The following is a 25300-nucleotide window of genomic DNA, read 5'->3' on the forward strand; positions in this document are numbered from 1 at the left end:
GCTTATAAGCTGGCATCCAGAATAGGACCAGGACTCGAGTTGAAGACAACGAGAGAGCGTGTGTGTTGTGAGTGTAACGAGTGCGACAGAGACGAAAAGAAGAAAGAATGACAGAAAATGTTGTGATAGCAAGACAGTTGTGAGAGAGGAAAGTAAAGGAAGAACGCATGAAGAGAGCGAGAGAGAGAGATAAAGAGAGAGAGTGGCAAGAGAGGCATAAAGAGAAACACAGCGGAAGATCTGAAGTGTAAAGATTGAGACAAAGCCTTTTCTGCGCTTAACAACAACAAGGCAAATCTGCCGGTCACAAAAAGCAAAGGAGTGCTCAAGGTCATCCTCAGGGAAGGAGTGTGCGCTCAGCTCAAGGTCATTGCTAGTCTTCCAAGATGGCCTCCATGCTTTCGATGCAGATCAAGTGCCCCATATGCCTCGAGGACTTCAAGAACCCAAAGAGCCTGCCGTGCGACCACATTTACTGCCAGCTGTGTGTGCAGCGCCATATCCAGACCAGCACCGGGCCAAGCCTTTGCCCCGAATGCCGGCACCCATTCCAGAGCGACGACCTGAAGGACTGCAGACTCCTGGGAAGTGTAGTGTCTGCTGCCAGGGATAACCTGAGGGCCCACAGGGCTCATGGGGGTATGGAGGGGCGCGAGGAGGGTGCAGCGGGGACCCCAGGGGTGTTGCTGTGTCGCGAACACAAGGAGGGTCTGAAACTGTTCTGCCTGACGGACAAGAGGCTGGTGTGCTCCATCTGTAGGGACAGTGACAGGCACCAGGGACACCAGTTCAGGCCTGCCCCTGAAGCAGCCCCCATCTTTAAGGTCCGTTTCACTTTCACTTCAGTTTTGTACTATACTGGGCTCTTTTGTTATAGACAATAGATGTGTTTATGGACACTTTTGGTTTAAGCCTAAGGAATTATAATTGGTTGAAACGAATGCGGGCACACGAATCCGGACACACTGTTTACATGAGCAGTTTCCTAATTTAATCAGTTTATAAAAAATAACTAAATATAATCAATATTAATAATAAAAACTTTTTTGGATTTTGAAGCTTATTTAATGGCCATATAAGTACAGCCAGATTCCACAAATGTTCGGACACTGGGTATTTTGTGAATGAAAACAAAATGCTGACATTTTCAAAACGGTCCTCTGATTACAGAATGGAATATATTTCATCCTTTTAAAAAATCATACAGGCATGCCGTATTGCCTTGATTATCGTCACTCATCTACAGTGTTAAAATGAATGCTGTAAGATATGCACATATTTTAAACAGCATACACAACTACCAAGGCATTATAGTACAGTGAGGAGAATAAGTATTTGATCCCTTGCTGATTTTGTTGGTTTGCCCACTAATAAAGACATGGTCATTCTATAATATTAATGATAAAATGTATTCTAATATGGAGAGACAGAATATCAAAAAGAAAATCCAGAAAATAACTTTGAAGAATATATTTTAATTGATTTGTATTCCATTAAGGAAAATAAGTATTTGACCCCTCTAGTCAAAGAAGACAAAATACTTGGTGGCAAAGCCCTTGTTTTCTCATTCAGAGGTCAGATGTTTCTTTCAGTTAATGACAATGTTTGTGGATATATTAGAAATGATTTTTGTCCACTTTTCTTTGCAGATCATCTCTAAATCATTTAAGTTGTATGACTGTAGCTTGGCAAATGGGATCTTTTGTCCCCTTCACAGGATTATTATAGGGTTAATGTTTGGGAACCGTCCAGGCCACTTCATGAGCTTAATGTGCTTCTGCTTGAGCTACTCTTTCGTTGCGTGGGCTGTATGTTATGGATTATTATCATATTGGGAGGCCAATCCATGACCCACCTTCAGTCTAGTGGTGGTGGGAAAGAGGTTGGCATGCAGCATTGTACGTTTACATGTCTCCCTTCATCCATTCCTTGACGATGTGAAGTTGTCCTGTGTCTTGGCCAGACAAACAACCTCAAAACATAATGTTACCACTTTCATGTATGATGTTGGAGAAGGTGTTGTTCTTGGGATCATAGGCAGCATTTCTCTTCCTCCAAATAGATTGAGTTGTGTTGATGCCAAACAGTTTGATTTTGGTGTTATCTGATTCCAGCACCTCACAATCATATCCTAATACAGTTTGATGTTCATTGGCAAACTTCAGGTGAGCCTGAACAGGTTCCTTCTGAAGCAGGGGTACCATGCATGCACTGCAGGATTTTAATCCGTTGTGGTATTAAGTGTTTCCAATAGTTTTCTTAGTGATTGAGGTCCCAGCTGCCTTGAGATCATTTCCTAGCTCCTCCCATACAGTTTTAAGGTGCTTTATCTCTTTTTTTCTGGTTATTAAATTCCCACAAGGTCAAATCTTGTATGGAACCACAGACAGGCCTAAGATTGATGATTGATGATCATTTTGTATGTCCTAAAATTGGGAAGAAATGCACCAACAGCTTGCTCCTTAATATCTAGGAGCCCATTTCAGCCTTGTTGAGTTCTAAAATCTTGTCCCTGACATCCTTTGACAGCTTTTTGGTCTGTCCCATGTTGGCGAGTTTAGTTTGATTGATTGACTGATTCTATGGACTGATTCTGCAGATTCAATGTGTCTTTTGTGCAGGTTACTATTAACAGGTGTGTTCAATTCAGATAACAAGTTGATTGGAAGTGCCATTTGATCTGCGGGATCAGAACTCTTAATGGTTGGCAGGGGATCAAATACTTATTTCCCTCAATGAAATATAAATTAATTAATATATATTCTTTAGAGTTAATTTCTGGATTTTCTTTTTCATATTCTGTCTCATAATATTATAATACATATTATCATTAACATGAAAGACTGGTCATGTCTTTATTAGTGGGCAAACCAACAAAATCAGCAAGGGATCAAATACTTATTCTCCTCACTGTATTTTGGAGGATGGCCTTTAGATATTGGCCCACATAATGATGTGCGTGTGTGTGTGCGTGTGTATGTGTGTCTGTGATCAGGAGGAGCTGACCGCCTCAGTGGACTTTGTGATCTCTGAAAGAATCAAGTTGCACAACCTGAAAATGAAACAGACAGAAGAGATTACAAAAACTAAGGTGAGGCAGTCACATAACTAAAAATGAAAATGAAAGGAGACAGCACATGCTGTGTAAAATAAATAACAGATGATTAGCATGGTTTACAATAAGTGCAGTTTTGTATAAGGAAGAAATACTGCTACAAATGTAATTATAACACTTAAGTAGGCAATGTTGTTACAAAGCTGCAGCTATGTAATATACTACCTGTAGCGCTGGGTGTAATGTAATGGTAATGTAACGTCGACGTTCAGGAGGAGTCCAGAGAGCAGCATATCCATATCACGGCTGTTTACTCTATATCCTGTTACTTTGTTTTCTTTGGACACCTGATAAATGTAATGTAATGTATTGTACATGCAATGTATTTCAGGAGAAGTCCAGAGCGCAGCGTGCGCGTATCGCGGCCCACAGTGCACTGCTGGTGCGTGTGGTGCAGGAGCAGGAGAGGGCCATGATGGAGCAGGTGGCGACTCAGGAGCAACGTGCTCTTGACACCATGCAGAGGCGCGAGACGGCCATCGCCAACAGGCTGGCGGAGACAGACAAGCTGATGAAAAGCCTGCAGACAGGACTGGACACCACCAGACCCGACGCCTTTTTACAGGTACAGTACAGCAGACTTACATCAGCCTGGCCTTGCCGCTCACTTGGAAAAGAGGCAACAACTTCAGTATGACTTCTACCATTGTAAAAATAAAGGAGAAATAAGAATAAATAAATAATATCCATAAGCTGAAAGTGACAAAAGTGAAAGCCCAACTGGTAAATTCCCATTGTCATTGTGACCCAGCACTCCACAGCACAGAGTTATCACTGCACTCAATGAAATTGCATTTATGCCTTGCCCATGCAAGGGGGCAGCCCAAAGGGTAGCCTACCCAAAGGTAGCAGTGCAGCAGGATGGTACCATGCTCAGTATTAGGGTTTAGAAATAGTGCCATAGATACCATTTTTGTGCGTAAGCCGATTAAAAAAATATATGTGGTAAAAACAATGGTTCCCTTTGTTGACAAAAGCCAATTTAACCAAAGGAGGGCAATCTGTGAGGGCAATCTTTAAGATATGATCAGAAAGTTTTGTTTCATAAATTGCTGGATTTTTAGATGTTTTTAATGATTCTGATGAAGACATGTGGCGTCTAAACATCTTAATGCACTGCAATAAAGAAATATGCAAAAACAGAAGACATCCGTATTGTACTAACATAAGCTGAGGATTTTGTCATAAATGGCTGGACATTTATATGATTCTAATCTGGCGCTTTGCAGTGGTGGAGTGACAAGGGCCTTTTCCAAGTCCAAGAAATGAAGTGTAAAGAAGCCGAAGGAGAGGGAAGGTAATTTCAATGATTCAATCCGCTTGAAAAAGCAAAAGAAGATCCAGCAAAATTAAAACAGCCTTTTTACTGTGGTAAATACACACACACAATTTCAATTAGTTCTATAGACCTGCATCTGCTAAGCTGATTGGATGGGCAATACCAACACAATGCGGTCTTCAAGTCCAACATAGTTGAAGCACTGCCTTTTCACTGTTAGAAATACACAAAAACTGTCAGAAATACAGTGTGATGGGCTTATCTTAACTTTTTGAAATTATGGATTTCATATGGATTTCACCCAGGCCTTTGTGAATACCAACAATATATGGTGTTACAGTCCAGTGTTGCTTGATCTGTTCTAAATCCTGACACTGTACTCTGCGGCAGGTACAAGTCCAGAACGGCAGACCTGAACTCTGTTCCTGACACCTTCAGCCGCGGCCCTTATGAGTCCTTTGGACCCGTATTCACCTGGAGGAACATGCTCAGGTCCATCACAGACGGTAACCCAGGATACTGTGTGTGTGTGTGTGTGTGTGTGTGTGTGTGTGTGTGTGTGTGTGTGTGTGTGTGTGTGTGTGTGTGTGTGTGTGTGTGTGTGTGTGTGTGTGTGTGTGTACCAAGTCCTTTTGCACTGTATTCAACTGGAGGAATGTGCTTTGATCCATCACCAATGGCCTCTCAAACTCTGACTCTGCCAAACTCTGACCCGTGTCACTGTCTGTGGGGATTTTCAATCCTTAAGAGAGTAAAAAAATGTTGTAAGGAACTGGATGAATGTCGCGACTCGCGCAGTGTCTGACATTGTAACTAATATCGTACCCTCACACAATGACAACGAGTTTGTTCTCATGTCCTCAGCCTCCTATCATGACCTTAGACTCAAACCACCATTATGTGGAGTATGTACTGTATGTGTTCATGTCTTACCCTCTCTTGCTGACCTTGTACTCATGTCTTATATACCTCTATGTTCCAGCTCTGGATGTCTTGGTGACACTCGACCCCAACCTGAAACTGTTCCTCGAACACAAGGCTGTGCATGTGCAGCGGGGAGGTGGTGGTGGTGGTAGTGGCAGTAATAGGGGTGATGCATTCGCATTCTACATGCCCAGGAGGGGGGAGGGGGGAGGATTTCGGGATGGCTACCAGGACCGGGCACTGCATTCAGGACGCTGCTATTGGGAGGTGCAGGTGGGTTAGGGCTCGGCTTAGGTCTAAAGGTGATGATACACAGGGCAACTTTTTGAGCAATCTCTCTGGGCAACGATATACTATAAGATGTTGTTTAGACTGTTTACAATTTAAAAAAAAAACTTGGTGTAGCAGCTGACAACTTTTTCAGCTATTCAATCAGCGAATGAATAGCCAATCATGATGTTACCTGGCAACATTGCTCAAAAAGTTGCCCTGTGTATCATTACCTTGAGTGTTGAATTAACACTCATTCACCGCATGTTGAATGACTCTTGATTGACCCCTGCATTGAGTGTATTTGGCCTAAATGTTGAATTAAAACTCATTCAACACAGCTAGTAGAATAACACATGGTACAACTGTATAGTACATGTACATGTAGCCTACTGTACAGTACAGTACATATGTAGTATATGAGGTCACTCAGAAGTCCAATTAGCCCCTTTGGGCAGAGCCTAAACTAGGGTTATAATACAACTGTCATCAAAACTGCAATGGCCAGATCTGTTACTTTAGGGTCTCTGCAATGTCATATTAATGTTGTTATGACGTAGTTGAGTCTTTTCAACAAAGAGTGACTATCTGTACAAACATGCTACAAGTCTTGAATGAACAATGTAAAATGTCCTGTTTGCTACTGGGTGATGCAGGTGGGCCGTGAGGACAACTGGCAGCAGGGTCTGAGAGTGAGGCCCTCCCAGACGCCCCAGTCCCCCAGTCCCCCTCCTTCCCTTTTCTGGGGGGGTCTGTTCTCACCACTGACCTCCAGCAGACAGGACATCACTATGGAGTTAAAGGCATGTCATGTCAAATGTAATTTGTTTAGATAAATGTATGCTGCCCATTCACAAATGTTTTCTTCATTTCATGAACATTTACCACTACCATTAATTTCTAAGAAGACTCAGAAATGTAAACTATAAAAAGTTGCTGTGCTTGCTCAGAGCTGCAGTTGCTGCTCAGAGCAGTTTTATTACTTTATTAGTTAGTTAATAATCATGATCAAATTTGTTAATGGGAAGCAGACCTTTTGAAAATAATAGTGATAATTACAGTGATACAGTTTTTGTCTGAAAATGCACAATTAAATGACACACTGGACCTCTAAAGGACAAGGCTGTGCCGCTGTAATGGTGGTGGTGGTGGTGAGAGTGACAGAGTAGAAGGTTTGACGTTTTAACTCTCTGTGCTTTGGTCAGATGAGTAACTATTAGTTTAGTAAATCATGATCAAATTTGTGAATGGGCAGTAGACATTTTGAAAATGAGTGACTAAAATGATACCCTGGACCGTTACAGGATAAGGCTGTGGTGGTGGTGCGAGAGACAGGAGAGGAGGTTCACCTGGAGCTACCAGTCAAACCCTGCAGGATTGGGGTCTACCTGGATAGCGACACACGCCAGGTCACGTTCTGCAACGCAGATGACACCTCGGTCATCTACACTGTCTCGTGTGGTCCTTGACCGATCATACCAATGTGAACCTGTAGGCTATAGTAGATGCAAACATCAACAGAACATGTTAGCTCTAACTTGCAGGAATGTCCCGACGTGTGTTTTTGTATGTGTGAAGAGAGTTGAGTGTTTATTATTATATGTTCATTATTATACTGTGTATTATATGTATAATATTCTCTGCTCTGCCTATCAGTCTATCTGTCCAATACTGCGCTTCAAACAGGCCCACTGACAAAAGGGGGACAAAGGAGTCAGTTATTCCAGGCCCAGGCAGTGGAGGGCCCCAGAGTTCCCATTACATTGTACAGTAAGCATGGACAGACAGGGGGTTAAGATTAATTTGTCCTGGGCCTGTTGTCATATCTGGTTGCAAATACTAACCAATAAAGTAAAGTAATTTACAAATCGTGTCTTTAATTATTATTGAGTATTTAAATGGCATAGCCAAGTAACAAAAGCAATCAAACAAATACCCTTTTTTGTGTAAAGAAAGACATGGCTATCCTCATTTCACATACGCCATGTGTAACTCTGGGAAGCTCCCCAAAGAGCCTCCCATTTACCACTGCTAAGCAATCTCTAACATTTTTTGAGGAATGTAATAGATAAGAATGGAAGAATCCTGACAATTTCCTCAAGATTCATCAGAAAACTTTGAGTTTCCCCCCACATAGCAAACTGAAAAATCTCCAAAGGTCCTTTGAGGAAGTTTTATTTTGGCACTTCGGGGAACGTTAAAAAGTTCCCTGAGGAATTTCCAAAGCCTGGTGGAGACACTTGTCTTAAATGATACTGTGCTCTGTATACATTGATGACAGTCTCATATTCATTGACATTCTTTGATTGGTTGAAATGGCTGACTAAAGTTGATCTGTGATTCATGAGAAATACCTGATGACACACAGAGACTAAATGTGCTTTTCACTATGATAATAGTATATGAATAAAGTCAAGCAAATGTGCGGTAAGTTTTTTTTTCTTTTAGATTGTTAAACAGTTTGTGTTTACCAGCTTAGAAGTTGTGCATGAGTTGAACTTTTTGCATGATCTGTGGTGAGTTCAGGATTAGGTAGTAGTGAAAGGAATCATTAAACATATTATTTGAAATTGGTCTCCCCCCACAATTGCCTATGTCAGTGGTTCCCAACCAGGGGTATGTGTACCACTAGGGGTACGCGAGCACCCCTCAGGGGTACTTGGAAAAATGTAATAATAACAAATATATGCAGTGTAGAAACATTGTGATAGAGGAACAGATATAGAGCATAAGTGAGGGGGGTACTCATCATATGAGAAAATTACTTAGGGGGTACGCAGAACAAAAAAGGTTGTGAAACACTGGCCTATGTAATGGTAGGTCACTGGATAAAAAGAAAAGTGTAATGTAATGACACAGTTAAAGACCAGTTGGGTTGATTTCAGGGCACCACACATCTAATTTCATTTGCTGTGCACCAACGTTGACCAGAACAAGGTTTAGAGTTGTGGGTTCCATTTCAGTATAGTGTACTCCCCCCATACTCAAATAGCGGCCCGCGGGCCACTTGTGGGGCATCTATTTGTGGCCCTCGAATAATTTTGAAAAAAAAAATTAAAAAAAAAAAAAAAAAATTTTTTTTTTTTTTTTTTTTTTTTGGTCCGATCGCGCTGCCGGCTCTTATTTTGAAATCGCGCCTCAGACGCTAGGAAGATGCGTGCCGTGTCTCCGCCCCCTCAATCAGTTTCTCCCTGCAGGCTCCAAACAGAAGTGACTATGAGGGTGGCAGAGGCTGTTGTGAGGTAGACTACTGAAGGGAAGTACGGTAGAACTTGTAAATAAATTATTTACAAAGTTCTCTTTGCCTCGTTTTTGAAAGTAATGGTCCACATTTCATTGCATACAGTGTGTTAGGACTTCGAATTGGTTTAGCACTAGCTGTAGCTAGTTGCTAACACAAATGAAGGCAAATTGTGTTTGAGCTCTGCTGGCAGCTAACTAGGGGTAGCCTACTTAAAAACGAATTGCTTGATAAACTTTTCACACTTTTAAACAGTCCCCAAATAGTTCGTTTGGAAAGCTAAGCCCCTCATAAGATTTCAAACAAAGTTATGAGCAACTTGATGATTTATTATTGGCTGTTGCATTTAATCAACATTGCATCAATGTGCCATTTTCTTGTTGGCAAAACCTGGTGTCCTCCTATCTATGTGTCCTCTTTGTTGGGTCCATTATTGCATCTGATTCTCATTATGCATGTGAGAGCTGCATAAACAAAGTCATAATAAGCAACATTTGTTTGAAAAGTGTTATCTTCAGGCTTATTGGTTTTCTCACTAAGAAATAAATGTTTATGAATGTAGTCTGCAAATATAGGCTAATCTTATGTCATTTAAAAAAGATAATCTTATGTCATTTAAAAAAAAATACTGAAGGGTGGGTGGCAATGACAGCAAGGCAGGCACCTCACCCCACAGTGCTCCAGAAAAATGCAGGCCCTTTATGAGAGAAATGTTCTCCCATCCTGTCACTGGAAACTAAATATCTGCTGTGGGTGTGAGTGCGTGTGTTTTGTGATTACAAAGGCCTTATCATTTTTTATTTTTAAAAAAAAAATTTTTTTGGTGGGGGTCGTGTCGTGTCAGCCCGGCCCAGCCCTTCATTGGGAGGAATTTTGAAAAACTGGCCCTCGGGGACTTTTAATTGAGTACCCCTGGTGTACTCTGTGGGTTAGTTCACTGTTAGACTGTTAGTGTGGGAGCAAAATCATAGTATTATGGTAGAACTAGCAAACTAGCAAAGCCCAGAAAGCCCATAAGAAAATGAAAAACGTGAATCTTAAGAATCTTCAGAAAATAAAATGATTAAGGCATGTCTAGCCTATTTAAATCTCAGTGCTGTGTGAAAGTATTTTCCCCTTGATCTTTGTTTTACCTTTTTACACATTTGTCACACTTAATCTTTTCAGATCACCAAACAAATTTCAACAATGAACAATTATATCCCAAGTAAACATAACATTTCTGTGATTTTCAGTGAATATTTCATTTGTGAAGGGAAAAATGCCACCCAAACCTGCATGAGCCTGAGTGAAATAGTAATTGCCCCCCTCTTTAAATGAGGGGGTGTCTGTGATTAATCATATTGTTTTGGACATCTGAGTTATTTTCACACCTGCCCCAGTCTTGCTGCTACCAGACTTTTCAAATCAATATATAATTTGAATAGAACCTGTTTGACAATGTACTGTAGGTCATATCGAACCCATGACATCACACTTTGATCCATCAACATTCAGGAGCATTTATAATAAAAATAATTGACATGTGATGTCTCAGACTGTAAGAGGTTACAAAGTCATTCCTAAATCATTATGACGTCTGCAAACCATAGTGAGATCCATTATCCACCAATAGGGAAGGCATGGTGTTGTGCTGATGAATATTTCTAATCACTCAAATTACCCCAAGAAGACAGTGATGGTGGATCCAATAATTCAGAAAGGAACATAACATCGTACCGACTGGAGGTGCTAATTAGGCCTACCTCAGAAAATTGAACCGTTCATGATGACTCAGTCATACGAAAGAGACTAGGCAAACACTACATGCATGTCCAAGACCAAACCCACCTCTGACAAGGAGAGCATCAAGGCTCGTCTCAAATTTGATAAAAACATTGACAATGCATAAGAAGCATCTGAGAAAATATTCGAAGGACAGATGAAATCTGAAATCTGAACTTTTTGAAAGGAGAGACTCCTCTAACATCTGGGGCCTCATGTACGAAGCTCACTTACGGGCAAAAAAGCTACTTAAGTTGTTTTCCACGGCCACGGTCAAATGTACTAAAACAGACTAGACGTGGAAAACTGTGGATCCCCACGTGAATTTCAGGGCTGCTGTGGAAGTTTCCGTAAGCGTGGAAGTTGCCGTAAGTGGTGCATTGCGTCTATTTGGCGGCACACAGAGGCATGCAGCGCAACTACATGTGTAGTAGGAGTCCATTCTCATGAAAATCAACTACAAGCTTTGTGGTGCCGCTACGATATAGCCTCATTTTTCGTAGTTGGGCAACGCGCGCTGTCGTCGAGAGTGGGTGAGAGAGAGGGTGAGAGAGAGCGAGTGAGAGAGAGAGATCACCTGAGCAGCGTGCGTGCATTCCGGGAGGGGAGCGCTGTCGTTGTGTCAGCTTCATGCCATGTCTCCCTTCCTCCAACATTATCCCTAACCTTAACCCTAAACCTAACCCTAACCTTAACCCTAACCCTAATCTTAACCCTAAACTTAACCGTAAATCACTTGTTTGAAATGTTTGATTACCGTCGTTTCCAGTTAGCCTTCAGTCGCGCTTGATTGTTGACGTCCGTCCGCATTATTCTTCCCCCCAGAACCAGTCTACCTCAATTGTCAGTTCCCCCTTTCGTTGCCCAACGACGAGAAACGAGGCTATACGTAAAGGCACCAAGAGGCTTAAAGTTGATTTTGTCTGTTTTTCTTGTGAAGACTTCACGTATGTCGCGAGCTACTGTTGGTTGCAACCATATTATTGTTGAGAGGCAGCTGGTTAAAATGAAGCGGACTCATGTAACTGTCCTGGAATTACAACGAAATAGGATGCCCATCAGCAGTATTATTTCAAGTATTTGGCAGCTATTAAACATTGAATATTTTCTGGATCTGCGATGTGTCTTCTCGCATTTGTTGGGAACGTCCTCACCGCAGTGCTTGTCTTTCTCTTTTAATAAGGCTACTGTAAAATTAGTCCATCAATTAACAGGTGATTTTATAGGCTGAGTATTGGCTGCAAGTTATTCATACATGTGGTGTAGCCTATGTGTACATGTGTCATCTTTCATATTTATACCCGACATAGGTCTAGGCCTACATGTTTATTTCTCAGAAGCCTTGGCGACTGCCTCATCGCAATGTGTTTTGATGTAGGCCTAATGCCTTGTAAATATCAATTGTTGGGAAACCTGCATTGTACTGCAGTATAACATGACAGTTTTTTCTGCAGTCCTCACATTAAGTATTACCAGTGCCTGATTTTATACATGCCAAAGTAATTTTGTTAGGCTATTGCGCGCAGCCTTTTTCCTTTTAAATTGCTTACCTCCGAAACAGCGCCTTCACCTCGCATCATGAAATGTATTTCCAGCTTTCCCCTTCCGCACATGAATGGGTCTGTTCATACTAATTAGACTTAGCTTATTCATATTGAATATTTAAGGGAGGAGGCAAGGCGGAGACTTGGGCCCGTGTGTGCTCGTGCATGTGCGCAAGATTTCACGGCAAAACCTGGTTACGCACTTATTGATAGGCCTACATCCGGATTTTTTTGTCCGTAAGTAGCTTTCAAGATTTTCGCGCCCGCACCTTCTTGGTAGGAAATCCACACACTTCTTTGTACATGAGGCCCCTGGTGATATAACACTTTAGCTGATTTTAAAACAAAAATGTTACAGCAAAAATTCTTCCTCAGGGATGTGAAAAACTGTTTACCAATTCTTGTAAACACTTGACTGAAATTGTTGCTGCTGAGGGTGGTACAACAAGTTGTAAGGTGTTTAAGTTGTTGTGTGGACTTGGGAGTTATCCATATCTACCATTTCAGTTTCTTTGATCTGAAATGATTAAGAGTGACAAAGATGCAATAAAAGCTGGGAAATAAGTAAGGGGGCAAATACTTTCGCACAGCACTCCACCTCATGCATTGTGTCTATGAGTAAAAAGGACACATCCACAGCATCTACAATGCACGTGTTTAAGGCTATTTACACTTTTTACATCTCATTTAGATCATATCCAGTGATGGGCAGTAGCCTCGCTACTTCTAGGGAGGTGAGGGGGTGGTACGGATGTGTGCACGCCAGGGAGTGCCCCACACTGTCCCTCAGAAACATAACCATGTCCCCCCTTGGACTTGGGGTCGCCCTAGGCCTGTGTCCTATAAGTAAGGGTTAACGTTCGGCGAGAAGGTCGCTACCGTGGAATAGCAGCACGACAGAGAGAATCTTTAGACCCCGACGCGGAGCGGAGGGGTCTTGTTCTCTCTGAAGTGCTGCTATTCCACAAAGCGACCGACTCGCCGAAAGTTAACCCGCTTATTATATGGATATACTTAAATGATTCACACATGCGGGGACATTTCTTTAGACCCATTTAATGTTAAGATTGTTGCTGCGCAAAACAAAACAGTGCCGTTGTGGAACACCGCTAGGCAACAGCTAGGTAGGCTAGCCAGGACAACAGGTGTTGTCTATCACAGCAGCTGATTAGAGTGACAAAAGACCGGACCCCCTGCGGAGTGATATGAAACATTCGCTTTAGCCACTGACTTGTATACAAGCCAGTGGCTTTAGCAGTGAACGTCTTGTTGCCATTGACAGCGGTAGCCAGGACAACGGGTGCTGTCTATCACAGCAGCTGATTAGAGTCTTGTTGAAAAGTCGCTTTAGCAGTGAAAAGTCTTGTTGCCATTGACAGCGGTCTGTTATAGACCAACCCGTCCGTTATCGAAAAATAACAGACGTCCGAACGTTGGGGAGCCCCGTTGAAATGAATGGAGCATTCGACCGATGACGTCACAACCATATAATAATGATATTTAAAACACACTGAATGTATAATAAATATTAATTAAGTATAATGAGATCAATAAAGTTTTGTTTAATGAAGGTAGGCCCAGTGATGGTACAAGAAGGAGATAAGTCAGGCTCGTTGTTTTCCGGTATCCCGTTGACGTCAGGTGAACGCCCCTTTAGGAGACCATCCGAGTTTGAGAGTGAATTACGCCTCTAGAGTGCATTTGTGGGATTGAATCCTTGGATGACAGTTCAGATTTCGGATGTCAAAATGCAAATTGATGTGTGTCCTCCTCGACACTTCCACCTTGAAATAAAACAAAGGGGTGAAATAGGTTTGTGTTGTGTGTCTTATTCATTGCACATCATCCAAAGACGGAACACAGGTGTGTTTCACATACTATTTAATTATGCCATCGTATATTTTTGGGTAGCAGCAACTGTGTAGATGAGGTAATTAGCAATATTACATAACATTGGTTGCTCTTTCTATCGTAATTTGGCGATAACGTTCAGCATGTTCACAATGTAGGCTAGCTTCAGCGCAATTCACCGACAAAAGGCTCCCAATTCCGCGCACTTTTCAGGTCACGGTATTTCCGTTACTGTTTATTATTCCTTTATAGGCCTACAGTTGTGCTGATTTCGCTCACACTTGCAGTCCTGGCTTTACTGCTGCAGGAACTGTGATTAGTTTGGTCGTTGCTGTGGAAACGGTTGAATAATTTTAGTCCTAAAGTTAAATAGGGAAGCGGCCAGGGCGAGTTTGAAGCCAGAATGTCGTCGTGCAATTAAAGTTCCATCTCTTTCCAGCTGCCGTTACGACACCCTTCATTACAATGCTGTCTATGGCCGTTTGACTCGGTTTTAAATGTCATCACCGTTTCAAATTGTAGGCCTAGGTTATAGCCTTGACATCTCTTTAGTAGGCTATTTCATACACATATGGTGTCCCATGTAAAGTGTTACAGACTTCTCGCGAATAGGCCTATTTCCTCACTGCCTAGCCAAAAAAGGGGACAACTAATGTGGCTTCACTGACAACTGCAACAGTTACTGCAAGCAACTGATATCTACCTGTAGTTGCATAAACAAACCACAATACGAAAAGTGCATTAAACACCGCACACTGTGTAGGCCTAGGCCCTACTGTTCTCCCCCCCCCTCTTCAAAGCACGCGTTTCGCCCGGTGCGTCTTCAGGTTCCCGAAGACGCACTGGGATAAGAGCTAATCTGAAGACGCACTGTGCGAAACGCGTTGCTCGCTCAGGGGAAAAATACAAAAGAAGTATCCAGTGTGCGATGTTTAATGAACTTTTCGTATTGATCAAGTTTTTCTGCCTTGCACCTGGAAGGGTTGTGCACAATACAAGGACTTCCATGCACAAATAAATAAATACTAGGCCTATATATATATATGACAGGATATTACAAAAAATGTACCATGAAAACAATGTCAACTGGGCAGACAGTTACCATGAGCGACGCGTCCCATCCCATCCGTCGCCGCCACGCCTCTTCACAGACTCCCACCTCAGCCCTTTGGATGGCGGTAATACGCAACCCTTGTCAGCTGCCACCAAACGCAACAGTAAGAGAAGAAGAAGGGGGGACAACGCCCCCTTAGGAGACCCAAACTTGAGCACATCCATTTACATTGTGTGGGCGGAGTTCAGGGTATCTCCTTCTTGTACCATCACTGGTAGGCCTCTGTTATTTTAAATCAAGCTGACATTATGTCGGGACAATGTAGCTTCTGGTGTAGTGAACTACATTTCCGCACATTTTTGTAGCTTAGCTCACTACATTTCTGATGGTGGTAGCTTTAGTGTAGTGAAGCTTAATTTATGGTTGAGTAGCTGATAGCTTAGGTCACTACATTTTATAAGTAGCTTGCCCAACTCTGATCATATCCATGTGTAGCGTACTGTATGTATGTGATAATGTTTATTCTGTATAAGAAACATACAATACAACAGTATTTTCCAACCACGGTGCCGAGGAACACTGGTGTGCTGTGAGAGATTTTCTGGTGTGCCGGAAAAGTATAGAAAGGTTGAACATTGGCTGATAGGGTTTTATTTTCAGTTAACATTTACAATTGGTGGTGTGGCCACTTGTCAACCGCAACACAGTTTAAGGTGCAAGCTTCATTTGCAGTGTTTCTTTATGTAGGCCAAACCACAGTTGCATGCCATTGGGTGGGAGGAGTAGGACACTCGTCATTTTTCGATTGGACTCAGTTGTATTAATACAGTAAACCTCACCAAAGCTAAGGCCAACCCTACGGCCTCGTCCATAGATCTGCTTCTTGTTTCTTTACTAGGTGTCGTGTGAGGAGTCCGAGCACTCACTTGTCTTGCTCTTAGGTATAGTGCAATCTAACAATGGCTTCATCACTGTCCTTGGACATTGAGTGTCCAGTGTGTTTATTTGACTTTGTCGATCCGGTGAGTCTTCCTTGTCAACACTCCTACTGCCGTCAATGCATCACCGGTCACGCCAACGCCAGCCTCGGGCCCAACCAGTGTCCAGAGTGTAGTCAACCCTTCTCCATAGATGACATCAAGCCAAATCAGGACCCTGGGAACATCACAGAATCTATCAGGATACTCGATGTCAGCTCAGCCGGACAAGTTAAGGCCTTGCACTCCCCAGAACCTCCACAAGGCGATCTACTGTGTGAGGACCATGATGAGAAGATGAAGTTGTTCTGTGAAACAGACCAGAAGCTAATCTGCCTCATCTGTAAGGAACAGGACAAACATCTGGGACATACAGTCAAACCAGTTAAGGAGGCATCACAGAAAAGCAAGGTAAGTTTTGCTGCATAATTGTCAAGGTGTGTGTGAGTGTGTGTGTGTTTGTTCCATTCAGATGTGTACGAAGTAGCGGTAGAAGTAAAGGAAAAGGAAACCCATCCTTAGCTCAGTGATAGAACTGGTTCTAACAACTTTTGTTGTATATCATGAATTTGCTTCTCTTTCTACTTCATACACCTCTGGTTCCATTTTGCATTTTCATACCACTTGTCAGTAGGCCAACGTCATAATGTGTTGCATTGGTTGTGAACGGGTGCCGATGCCTGTGGTGTGTGGTGTTGGTTGCAGGGTGAGGTGAAAGGAGTTCTCTGGTTTGTGTGTAAAGAGAATAAAGCTCTTGAGGACCTCATCAACCAGCAGCTCAGTGAGATATCCAAATGTGAGGTGAGGTCAATATAACACACACACACACACACACACACACACACACACACACACACACACACACACACACACACACACACACACACACACACACACACACACACACACACCTCTGACAATTGAAATATGCAACTACAAACGCACTGAGAGAGTGCAGAGTCGACCTCTGCCAAGGCAGCTGTTTGAAAGACCATTTGACTTTGTTACACACTACATTTATTTTAAGTCTTTCTGCCTTCTTTTTGTGGAGTTAGAAACTGGAATGTCAAATGTTGTCCTGTCCTGCAATTCAATTTGCGGTCACTAGTTGCATCTAGATTTCTACTAGCAATGCTGAAGAGTCTTTTTTTTTTTTTTAAATCCAAATCCGTTCATACGTTTTTGAGTTATCCTGCTGACAAACAGACAGACAGACAAACAAGCTGACAGACAAACCAATGAGACAGAAAACATAACCTCCTTGGTGGAGGGTAATTATCCATTACAGCCTCTATTGTGAGCAGGGAAGGATCTGAAAGATCTCTGTGTGTTTTAATGATTGCAGGAAAGAGTGAATGGGATTAAGGCTCAGATTTCTGCCCAGTTTGAGATGCTGCATGAATTTCTGAGGAAGAGAGAGGAGAATATGAAGAATGAGCTGGAGGAGAAGAGGATGACATCTGTAACAGACATGCAGCACAAGCTGACAGACATCCAGACAAAAGCAGCTGATTGCAGCAAGAAGGAGGTGGTGTTGCTGAGCGCCTTACAGATCCCCAGACCCGACCACTTCCTGCAGGTTAGAGCATCACATAGACCATGGGTGGCTCGTCCATAGGGGCCATTTGGGCAGCACACTCCCAAACATGTAGATAGGAAGGATTTTTTTCTAAGGTTAAGGTTGTGCTTGAAGTAGCCACGCCTATTTTAGGCAATTTCTATCATGTTCAAATGTACCCCTAACATCTCCTTTTCTTCAAAGAATCATGCTTCCAATGTATTTTCTATTAGGTTTATGTGCTTGCCCAAGCAGTGTGCTTTCGTTATTTAAGAGTTCCTCAAAACATTCACACCCCTTTGCCTACCTAAGATGGCACGCTTATGAATGATTTTGACCATTGTGGCGGAATTGTTTACTGCCACCGTTCTGTCCCAAGTTTGCCACCTTTAATTTGTTGAATATTGTTACTTAGTGGACAAAGAGATGCTGTTCTGATTTGTCTCTAGGCAAAAACAAGTCATGGCATACCTAGGCCAATGTAGTTAACCCTCCTATTATTGTCCTTGGGGTGTATTTGACCCCATTCAATGTGTAACGCCTGAAAAATACATAGGCCATAGGCCTATTTCTTTTGCTTCATCTTTGATGACTTTTCCTAAATAGATGAGATAAATGTGGGGGGAAAAGAGAAATTTCCATTTTGATTACATTTGTGTTCCTTGGGGTCAATTTGACCCCACATTGTGTTAGGTGTATGAAACATAAATGGAACATCCATTATTTGCAAATAAATGATCTAATTTGTTAGGATAATGTGAAATACATGAAAATAAGGTATTTATCTAAGTTTCTTCAGAACATTTTGCTCTATTTAGGGCCCTGATTACTATTAATTATATATGGGGGAGGGCCAAAACTAATTCAAGGCAATATTTTTGGCAGTGGTGGCTAACAGCAATGGCATTTTGACAAAATCCACCAAATGCACCCTATAGCACATATTTTCACCTAGTCATGGATTTTTTTGGTGTGTGTGTGGGTGCTAGGATATATGTAAATATCTGAGACATAAACATGGGCCAAAGTTTTGGTTTATACTGATTTTGTAGACATGTAAGTGGCTGGGGTCAAATTGACCCCAAGGATCACAGATATTTGGGTAACAGGAGGGTTAATTCATTATGGAGTTTTATGGTCCTTATCCGTCATCATGGACTTCAGGGGAAAATTGCACCTCCTGACAAATATTTTTGAAGACGCCACTTACATACATATTGCTACCACCACATTGTTTTGTAGGTGTCTCTCACAATTCCCATAACATGTCAAAATAGTTATAGGCAACAGGACTTGCTTTTGGAGTTGAAAGAGCTTTCCTCTCTTCTCTCAGATACTTCTCAGATTTCACCTCTCTTTTGTCACAAAGCAAATCTTGCAAAATCTCTTCCCAATGCCAATCAGGTGTGTGTGTGTGTGTGTGTGTGTGTGTGTGTGTGTGTGTGTGTGTGTGTGTGTGTGTGTGTGTGTGTGTGTGTGTGTGTGTGTGTGTGTGTGTGTGTGTGTGTGTGTAGTGGTTTCAGGAAGTAGGATTGGCTGTGACAGAGGAAATGGTGGAAGGGGTTCAAGATGGAGAGCCAAAGTAAGTAGGCCTATGCTGAAAGGCCATGCAAACACTAGACGCCAAACCCAGTGTGTATGCATTCCAATATGTGACCTTTCATCCTCCACTTGTGCTTGTGGCCTTACGTTTTGCTGATGCCCCGCCTCCTTGGGGAAAACAATTAAGTTTCCCGCTGTCAGCCAAGCCACAACCATTTTTGGGGGACTATTCTTCATTCACCATCCAGTTTGCAAATGAGAAAATGGCTTTACAATTGAGCTTTTGCAAGATATTGAAATAAAATGCTGTTGTCAGTGATGTCATCACGACGTATTACTTCCTGGTACGAGGCCACAAGCACAAGAGGAGGACGCAAGGTCACATATTGGAACTCACTCAGTGAGTAGAGCTTCCTCTTGTTTCTGTTTGTAGCTAGCTAAACTTTACCGACATAGCTAAACATACCAAAACTCATTTCAGGGAGGTGTGGTGTTGCACCTCTTTGAATGGATTCCCCATCCCAAGTTGACAGTCACTCTTCACAGTCCCTAATTGGATAAGTGAGCAAAAGTTTTTTTGTCCAGGGGACTCAGGTTGTCTGAATCTGACAGCATATCATTTTCAAATGGCAATATCAGATTGGATTGACTAGGCTAAGCTAGCATCATGTGCAGGGGCGGTCCTACAATGAGCTGGCAATAGCCTCGGTCGTGATCAAGGAGAGTAGAGACAGGAGGGCTTACTGACGTCATAACAGCGTAGTACGAAATGATGGCGAGGGGAGTACGGAAATTTAATTCTTCTTCTACGGTCAGTATTGGAAGCATCAGGAAAGCATGCAATGCCACTTCTGTGAGGGTCGGACTGTGGAACAGGTCATAGGACAGCGTGAATGTTTGTCAGCTGTCCTTAATTACCCCCAGCAATTACTGCTGACCAACAGCTGCAGTTAATTTGGCCACAAATGATCCATCATGGTGTCGCCCCCACTGACCATGCGCAAGGGAGTACGGAAATTGTATCAATCGCACAAGAGAAATTACAATACAGGGAGAATGTTCACACTGATTGGTTCCCATTGTAGCCAGTTAGCTTTGCATGCATACTGCAGTTCCTATGGAGTGTCCATTAGTTGGCGAGCGCCGGTAAGTCTTTCATGTGGGAAAATGTACGGAATGCAAAAGGGAGCTCAAATGCTAAATACATTGCTAATGCAATTTCCAGTCACAAATCTCATCAACAAAATATTCCTGGTAAGCACTATTGCTGGTGTTTAATGATAGGCTGTATTGTCAAATCTTTCAGGTGTCTAGTTTTACAGCAATGAAGAAGATTTCGACCTGTACCCGCTAGCATTCCGCTAATGTTTATGGGTTTGACCACTCGTAAATTGAGTTTTGTGACCCAGTATTTATATTAATCTTGTGGCGCAAAATAATTGAATCACTAAGACGCTCAAACGAGGTCTTATTATTTCTAGCTTCGAGCTGAATATTAATATTTCAGGGCAAAACATTATAAAAAATCACATTCACACCCATTCATTTTGCACTTAGGTAGTATTAGGGTTAGCCAGTTGTGGCTAGTAGCTAGTTCCGTGAGTGAACACCCCCTGATCGCACCCACTGGCCAATGACCATGCGAAAGGGAGTTAATTTTCCATCCACTTGTGTCCTCAGGCTACGCCCCCGTACTACACCGTGGCCATGCATTTCCCCCCGAGAGATTTTTCTTCTGTTGAGTTTCTTTGGTCGTGATGGTGCAGTGCTGGCTGGCAGCAAGTCTGCTAGGCAGCGAGCATGCCCACTGTCCCGCGTGAAGCATCCTGGTTAGAATTTCTGTCCACGACACGGCATATGGGAGTGACCGCTGCGCTGCAGTCATGTGACATGAGGTTAAGTCATTGCAGGAACAAAATGTTTGCTAAGCAGTGGCGCAGCCTCCTCCATGCCGTCGGTAATCTACCCTGATTGGCATTCATCTATCTGACGTGAATTGCGGGTGTAGTCCACATGCTTGTGAGGCAGTTCACTCACTGCTTCAAGTAGGAAGCAGCGTATTTTATGTCTTGGGACATCTCTTTATATATTTCTGTCCATCTTGTTTGCCAAACATTCAACATTCAAAACTTTGTTCCCACGATGACTTCATACCATGTGACATCACTGCGGCGCAGAAGTCACTCCCATATGTCGCGTCCTGGACAGAAATTCTAACCAGGATGCTTCACGCGGGATGCAGTGGGCATGCGCGCTGCCTAGCAAAAGTGGCACGACCTCATCATGAATAAGCTCAATAGACTCGTTCGTGACGAAGTAGTACGATTTTTGCTAGGCAGTGGGCATGCGCACTTTGCCAGTTTGATGCATTGTGGTTATCTAATCAGAATGCATCAAACTGGCAAAGTGCGCATTCCCACTGCCTAGCAAAAATCGTACTGCTTCGTCACGAACGAGCCTATTGTCAACTTGTGTGGCAGGTTGAGGTCAAAGGTCAAGAACCTGGTGGTGACTCCTGACTCCGTATCTATGGGCCCCTATGAGACCCACATGACCTACTGTGTGTGGAGGGAGATGCTGCAGACCATTAAACCAGGTGGGAACACTGCTCAATAACACATCATTTTCATTTAATGTATACATTGTATTTATTAACCATACGAAGAGCTCTTTTCCAACATGCCATGTACATAGAGTACATTCTCAATCCTGAAGCATATTCAATAATGCAATTTGTGTTTTTTTCAGTCATTATTAATCCAGTTCCAGTTGCCCTCTTAATAAAATCTCTTAATATTAGAGGGAAAATGTAATTTATTGTGGACTACTTTAGTTTTATATGTGCTTTACCCATTCAGGCCCAGAACATGTGGTCATTAAAGACCCAGGAAACTCCTACATCAAGGTGTCCCCTGAGGGTCACAGTATCCGTCAGAAAGACAGGTCTGGTAACATGTACAAAACCTACAACCCCAGTTCCAGCACCATCGAGACCTTCCAGACTGGCAGACACTACTGCGAGCTGGAGGTTGGAAGCAAGACAGACTGGAGCATCGGAGTAAAGGCAGAGTCGACAAAAGGTTCTCCACTTCATCTGCCAGAGAAGGAAATACAGCTCCACCTTAAGAAGGGCGACTTTGTCTTCTCCCATGATGGTGTGGAGTCTCCTGTCTCAGACCTCGACACTGACAAGCCTCCCAGGAGGATTGGCCTGTACCTGGACTGTGATGGTCAACAGGTGTCCTTCTATGACGCGGACACCATGACTCTGATTGCCTCGTCCTTCTGTAGTTTCCGCCAGCCATGTTGCATCTCTGTGTGTCCAGGTCTCTACATGGAGGGCAAGAACAGCGACCCCATCACATTCTACTGGCACTGATGCTTTAGATCAGGGGTGGGGAACCTGTGTCTCAAGGGCTGCTTTTGGCCCTCGAGGCCGTCTTATCTGGCCCCTGATTTTAATGTTATCCAGTTACACATGAAATATGACATATTTTGTAAAGAAATGTTGGTAACACTTTATAATAAGTACCCCTTTTTAGGCATTACTTAAGGGTTAGTTAAGCCTTATTTTACCATTAGTTAACCCTTAGTGAATCACGAGTTAATCATTATGTAAGTATTATTTCTCATTTCCTAACTGTTATCTAATACCGTTAGTAAATGGTTAGTGTGTACTGATGTAACGGTTCGCTAAGCAAAGTTAAACCTTAGTTAATCCTTATTTTTAAAATTAATTAACCCTTAGTGAATCACGAGTAAGTCGTTATGTATGTGTTATTTCTCATTTCTTAACCATTAACTAATACTGTTAGTAAATGGTTAGTGTGTGCTGATGTAACTACTCGCTAAACAAAATTAAGCATTAGTTAACCCTTAGTGAATCACGAGTCAGTCATTATGTATTTCTGTGAAATTATTAAGTACTGTTAATTAATCATTCGTCTATGGTGATTTAACTTTCTGATAAGCATTAGTAAACCATCATTAAAATGTCTGATAACCCACCTTTCTTTATGAAAAAAACATTATCTCTTTGTTGTCTCCTACCACCTAACCATTAACAAGTTCTATTAGGCATGTATGGTAACGGTTTGTAAACTCTTGCTTTAGCATCAGTGAAGTCTTATTTAACCCTTTTGTAATGGTTAGTGTGTGATGACTGGTAGCATGGCAAACAGTAGGCCTAGGCCTAAGTTGAGGCTCTTGTGACTGCCCCTCATGGATGTTTCTGGACGTTAACAAATGACTTGTTAAGCGTTGCTTATGCATTATCAAGGAATTACGAACCATTACTTAAGTATATCTGGGGAACTGATCTAAAGTGAAAACCTTTCCATGCTTTCCAAAAATGTTAACAAATGACTTCTTAAGCATTGCTTATGCATTATCAAGGAGTTAAAACTCATTAAAGTGAAAACCTGTTATGGCTTTACAACACATTAACGAATGACTTGATAAGCATTGCTTATGCATTACCAAGAAGTTTCAACGCATTACTAACGCATATCTGGGGAACTTTTTAAGTGAAAACATTTCCATGCTTTCCAAAACACTAACAAAGGACTTGGTAAGCATTGCTTATGCATTATCAAGGAGTTACAACTCATTACTTAAGTATATCTGGGGAACTGATCTAAAGTGAAAACCTTTCCATGCTTTACAAAACGTTAACAAATGATTTGTTAGGCATTGCTTATGCATTAACAAGAAGTTACAACTCACTACTTCCGCATATCTGGGGAACTTCTAAAGTGAAAACCTTTCCATGCTTAACTTTGCTTAGTGAACCGTTATATCAGCACACACTAACCATTTACTAACGGTAGTAGATAACAGTTAGGAAATGAGAAATAATACTTACATAATGATTAACTCGTGATTCACTAAGGGTTAACTAATGGTAAAATAAGGTTTAACTAACCCTTAAGTAATGCCTAAAAAGGGGTACTTATTATAAAGTGTTACCGAAATGTTTCAAATAACATTTGCAATACAATCAAATTATATTTTCAGGGGACTTAGTTAAGGTGGGGTCTGTTTTAAAGGTGACCACCATCATAGGACTAAAGTGCAGAGGGAAATCCTGCTTAGAGAACTTTGAAGTGGCCCCTTGAATGAAAAAGATCCCCCCCCTGCATTAGATCATATCAATTCAATTTGAATCTGTCAATATTCTGTTCAATATTGTCCTTCAAAGGATATCTAATAAAAATAATAACATATTGTACTGTGTAGCACCTTTATTATCTGTGGTATCTGTAGTATCTTTATTAATTATTATTTATGTAACCGAGTGGGGGTTTCCTAAGATTCCAGACTTTTAAATAATTAGGTTTTAAAAAGGTGACTACGCCAGTCTTGTTAAAGGGTGAGACAACCCAGATGTTAAAAACACAATTTTCCCCGACAGGTTCTAGATGACAAAGAATGACACAGCTGTTGCACATACAATAGTTTTTATTTTCTTCTGCTTTCAGTCTTATTTGTATTCAAAATGTGCAGGCAGTTCACTTGGGCTTATATACACAAACAGAGTCTTAACTCCACTGAAGCCAATACATATAGATATCGTGAAACAGTGACGGCTGAAGTGCAAGAGCACTGAGTAGGCTAGTACAGGTAATTTACTGAGCGTGTTACCTACACACTGCACTGTGAATGCTAAAGAACACTGCAATCAAAACTGTACACACAAAACATAATCAAAATAAACAAAAGAAGTCACAGCACACTGAAATGATTCACAGTGCAGAGGTAGCCTAGGTTTATCAAATCAGGCCTCTTGGAAGGTTTACTATACCACTCAGGGGATCTACACCTCACCAATAAGTTTACACGATAATACTACTAATCTCAACCGGCCAGTCTCCAATCACTCATCCCTTGTCCAATACTAGTAGTTAACTTTCAATGTCTATTACAGCATGCCACAGGAGGTACGGCGTGCATGAAGGGGCTACACTAGGCAATGCAAACAAACAAACAAATCCTATGTATTATCATATTTTACTCTACTGGGACTTAACTACATACCGTATGAGCAATTTCTTGAAATGAGGTGGACTATTCCTTTAAGTATTCAGGAAGTTTATCGAAGGCCTAAGACCAATACAGTCAACAGGAGTGGGACATGATCTACAATCCATACATGAATGACATGCTCCCAAATCCAGTTGGT

General features: G+C 42.0%; 3 protein-coding genes across 3 annotated transcripts; all 3 read left to right on the forward strand.

Moving 5' to 3' along the window:
- Nucleotides 1-52: 52 nt before the first annotated feature.
- Nucleotides 53-5600, forward strand: LOC134449768 (E3 ubiquitin-protein ligase TRIM17-like). The gene is made up of 6 exons (XM_063199877.1): nucleotides 53-824; nucleotides 2996-3091; nucleotides 3447-3680; nucleotides 4345-4412; nucleotides 4785-4900; nucleotides 5377-5600. Exons 1-6 carry the CDS (start codon nucleotides 387-389, stop codon nucleotides 5598-5600), a joined length of 1176 nt encoding a protein of 391 aa, XP_063055947.1. The 5' UTR covers nucleotides 53-386.
- Nucleotides 5601-6015: 415 nt separating this feature from the next.
- LOC134448495 (probable E3 ubiquitin-protein ligase TRIML1) lies at nucleotides 6016-7426 on the forward strand. Its single transcript, XM_063198163.1, has 2 exons — nucleotides 6016-6391; nucleotides 6893-7426. Exons 1-2 carry the CDS (start codon nucleotides 6203-6205, stop codon nucleotides 7055-7057), a joined length of 354 nt encoding a protein of 117 aa, XP_063054233.1. The 5' UTR covers nucleotides 6016-6202; the 3' UTR covers nucleotides 7058-7426.
- An 8559-nt stretch (nucleotides 7427-15985) lies between these two features.
- Nucleotides 15986-22529, forward strand: LOC134448496 (nuclear factor 7, brain-like). The gene is made up of 6 exons (XM_063198164.1): nucleotides 15986-16430; nucleotides 16725-16820; nucleotides 17365-17598; nucleotides 19092-19159; nucleotides 21600-21715; nucleotides 21978-22529. The coding sequence occupies exons 1-6, from the start codon at nucleotides 16002-16004 to the stop codon at nucleotides 22496-22498; spliced, it is 1464 nt and encodes a 487-aa protein (XP_063054234.1). The 5' UTR covers nucleotides 15986-16001; the 3' UTR covers nucleotides 22499-22529.
- The last annotated feature ends 2771 nt before the right edge of the window (nucleotides 22530-25300 follow it).

Source organism: Engraulis encrasicolus, chromosome 5 (assembly GCF_034702125.1).
Source record: "Engraulis encrasicolus isolate BLACKSEA-1 chromosome 5, IST_EnEncr_1.0, whole genome shotgun sequence".
Classification (NCBI taxonomy): domain Eukaryota; kingdom Metazoa; phylum Chordata; class Actinopteri; order Clupeiformes; family Engraulidae; genus Engraulis; species Engraulis encrasicolus.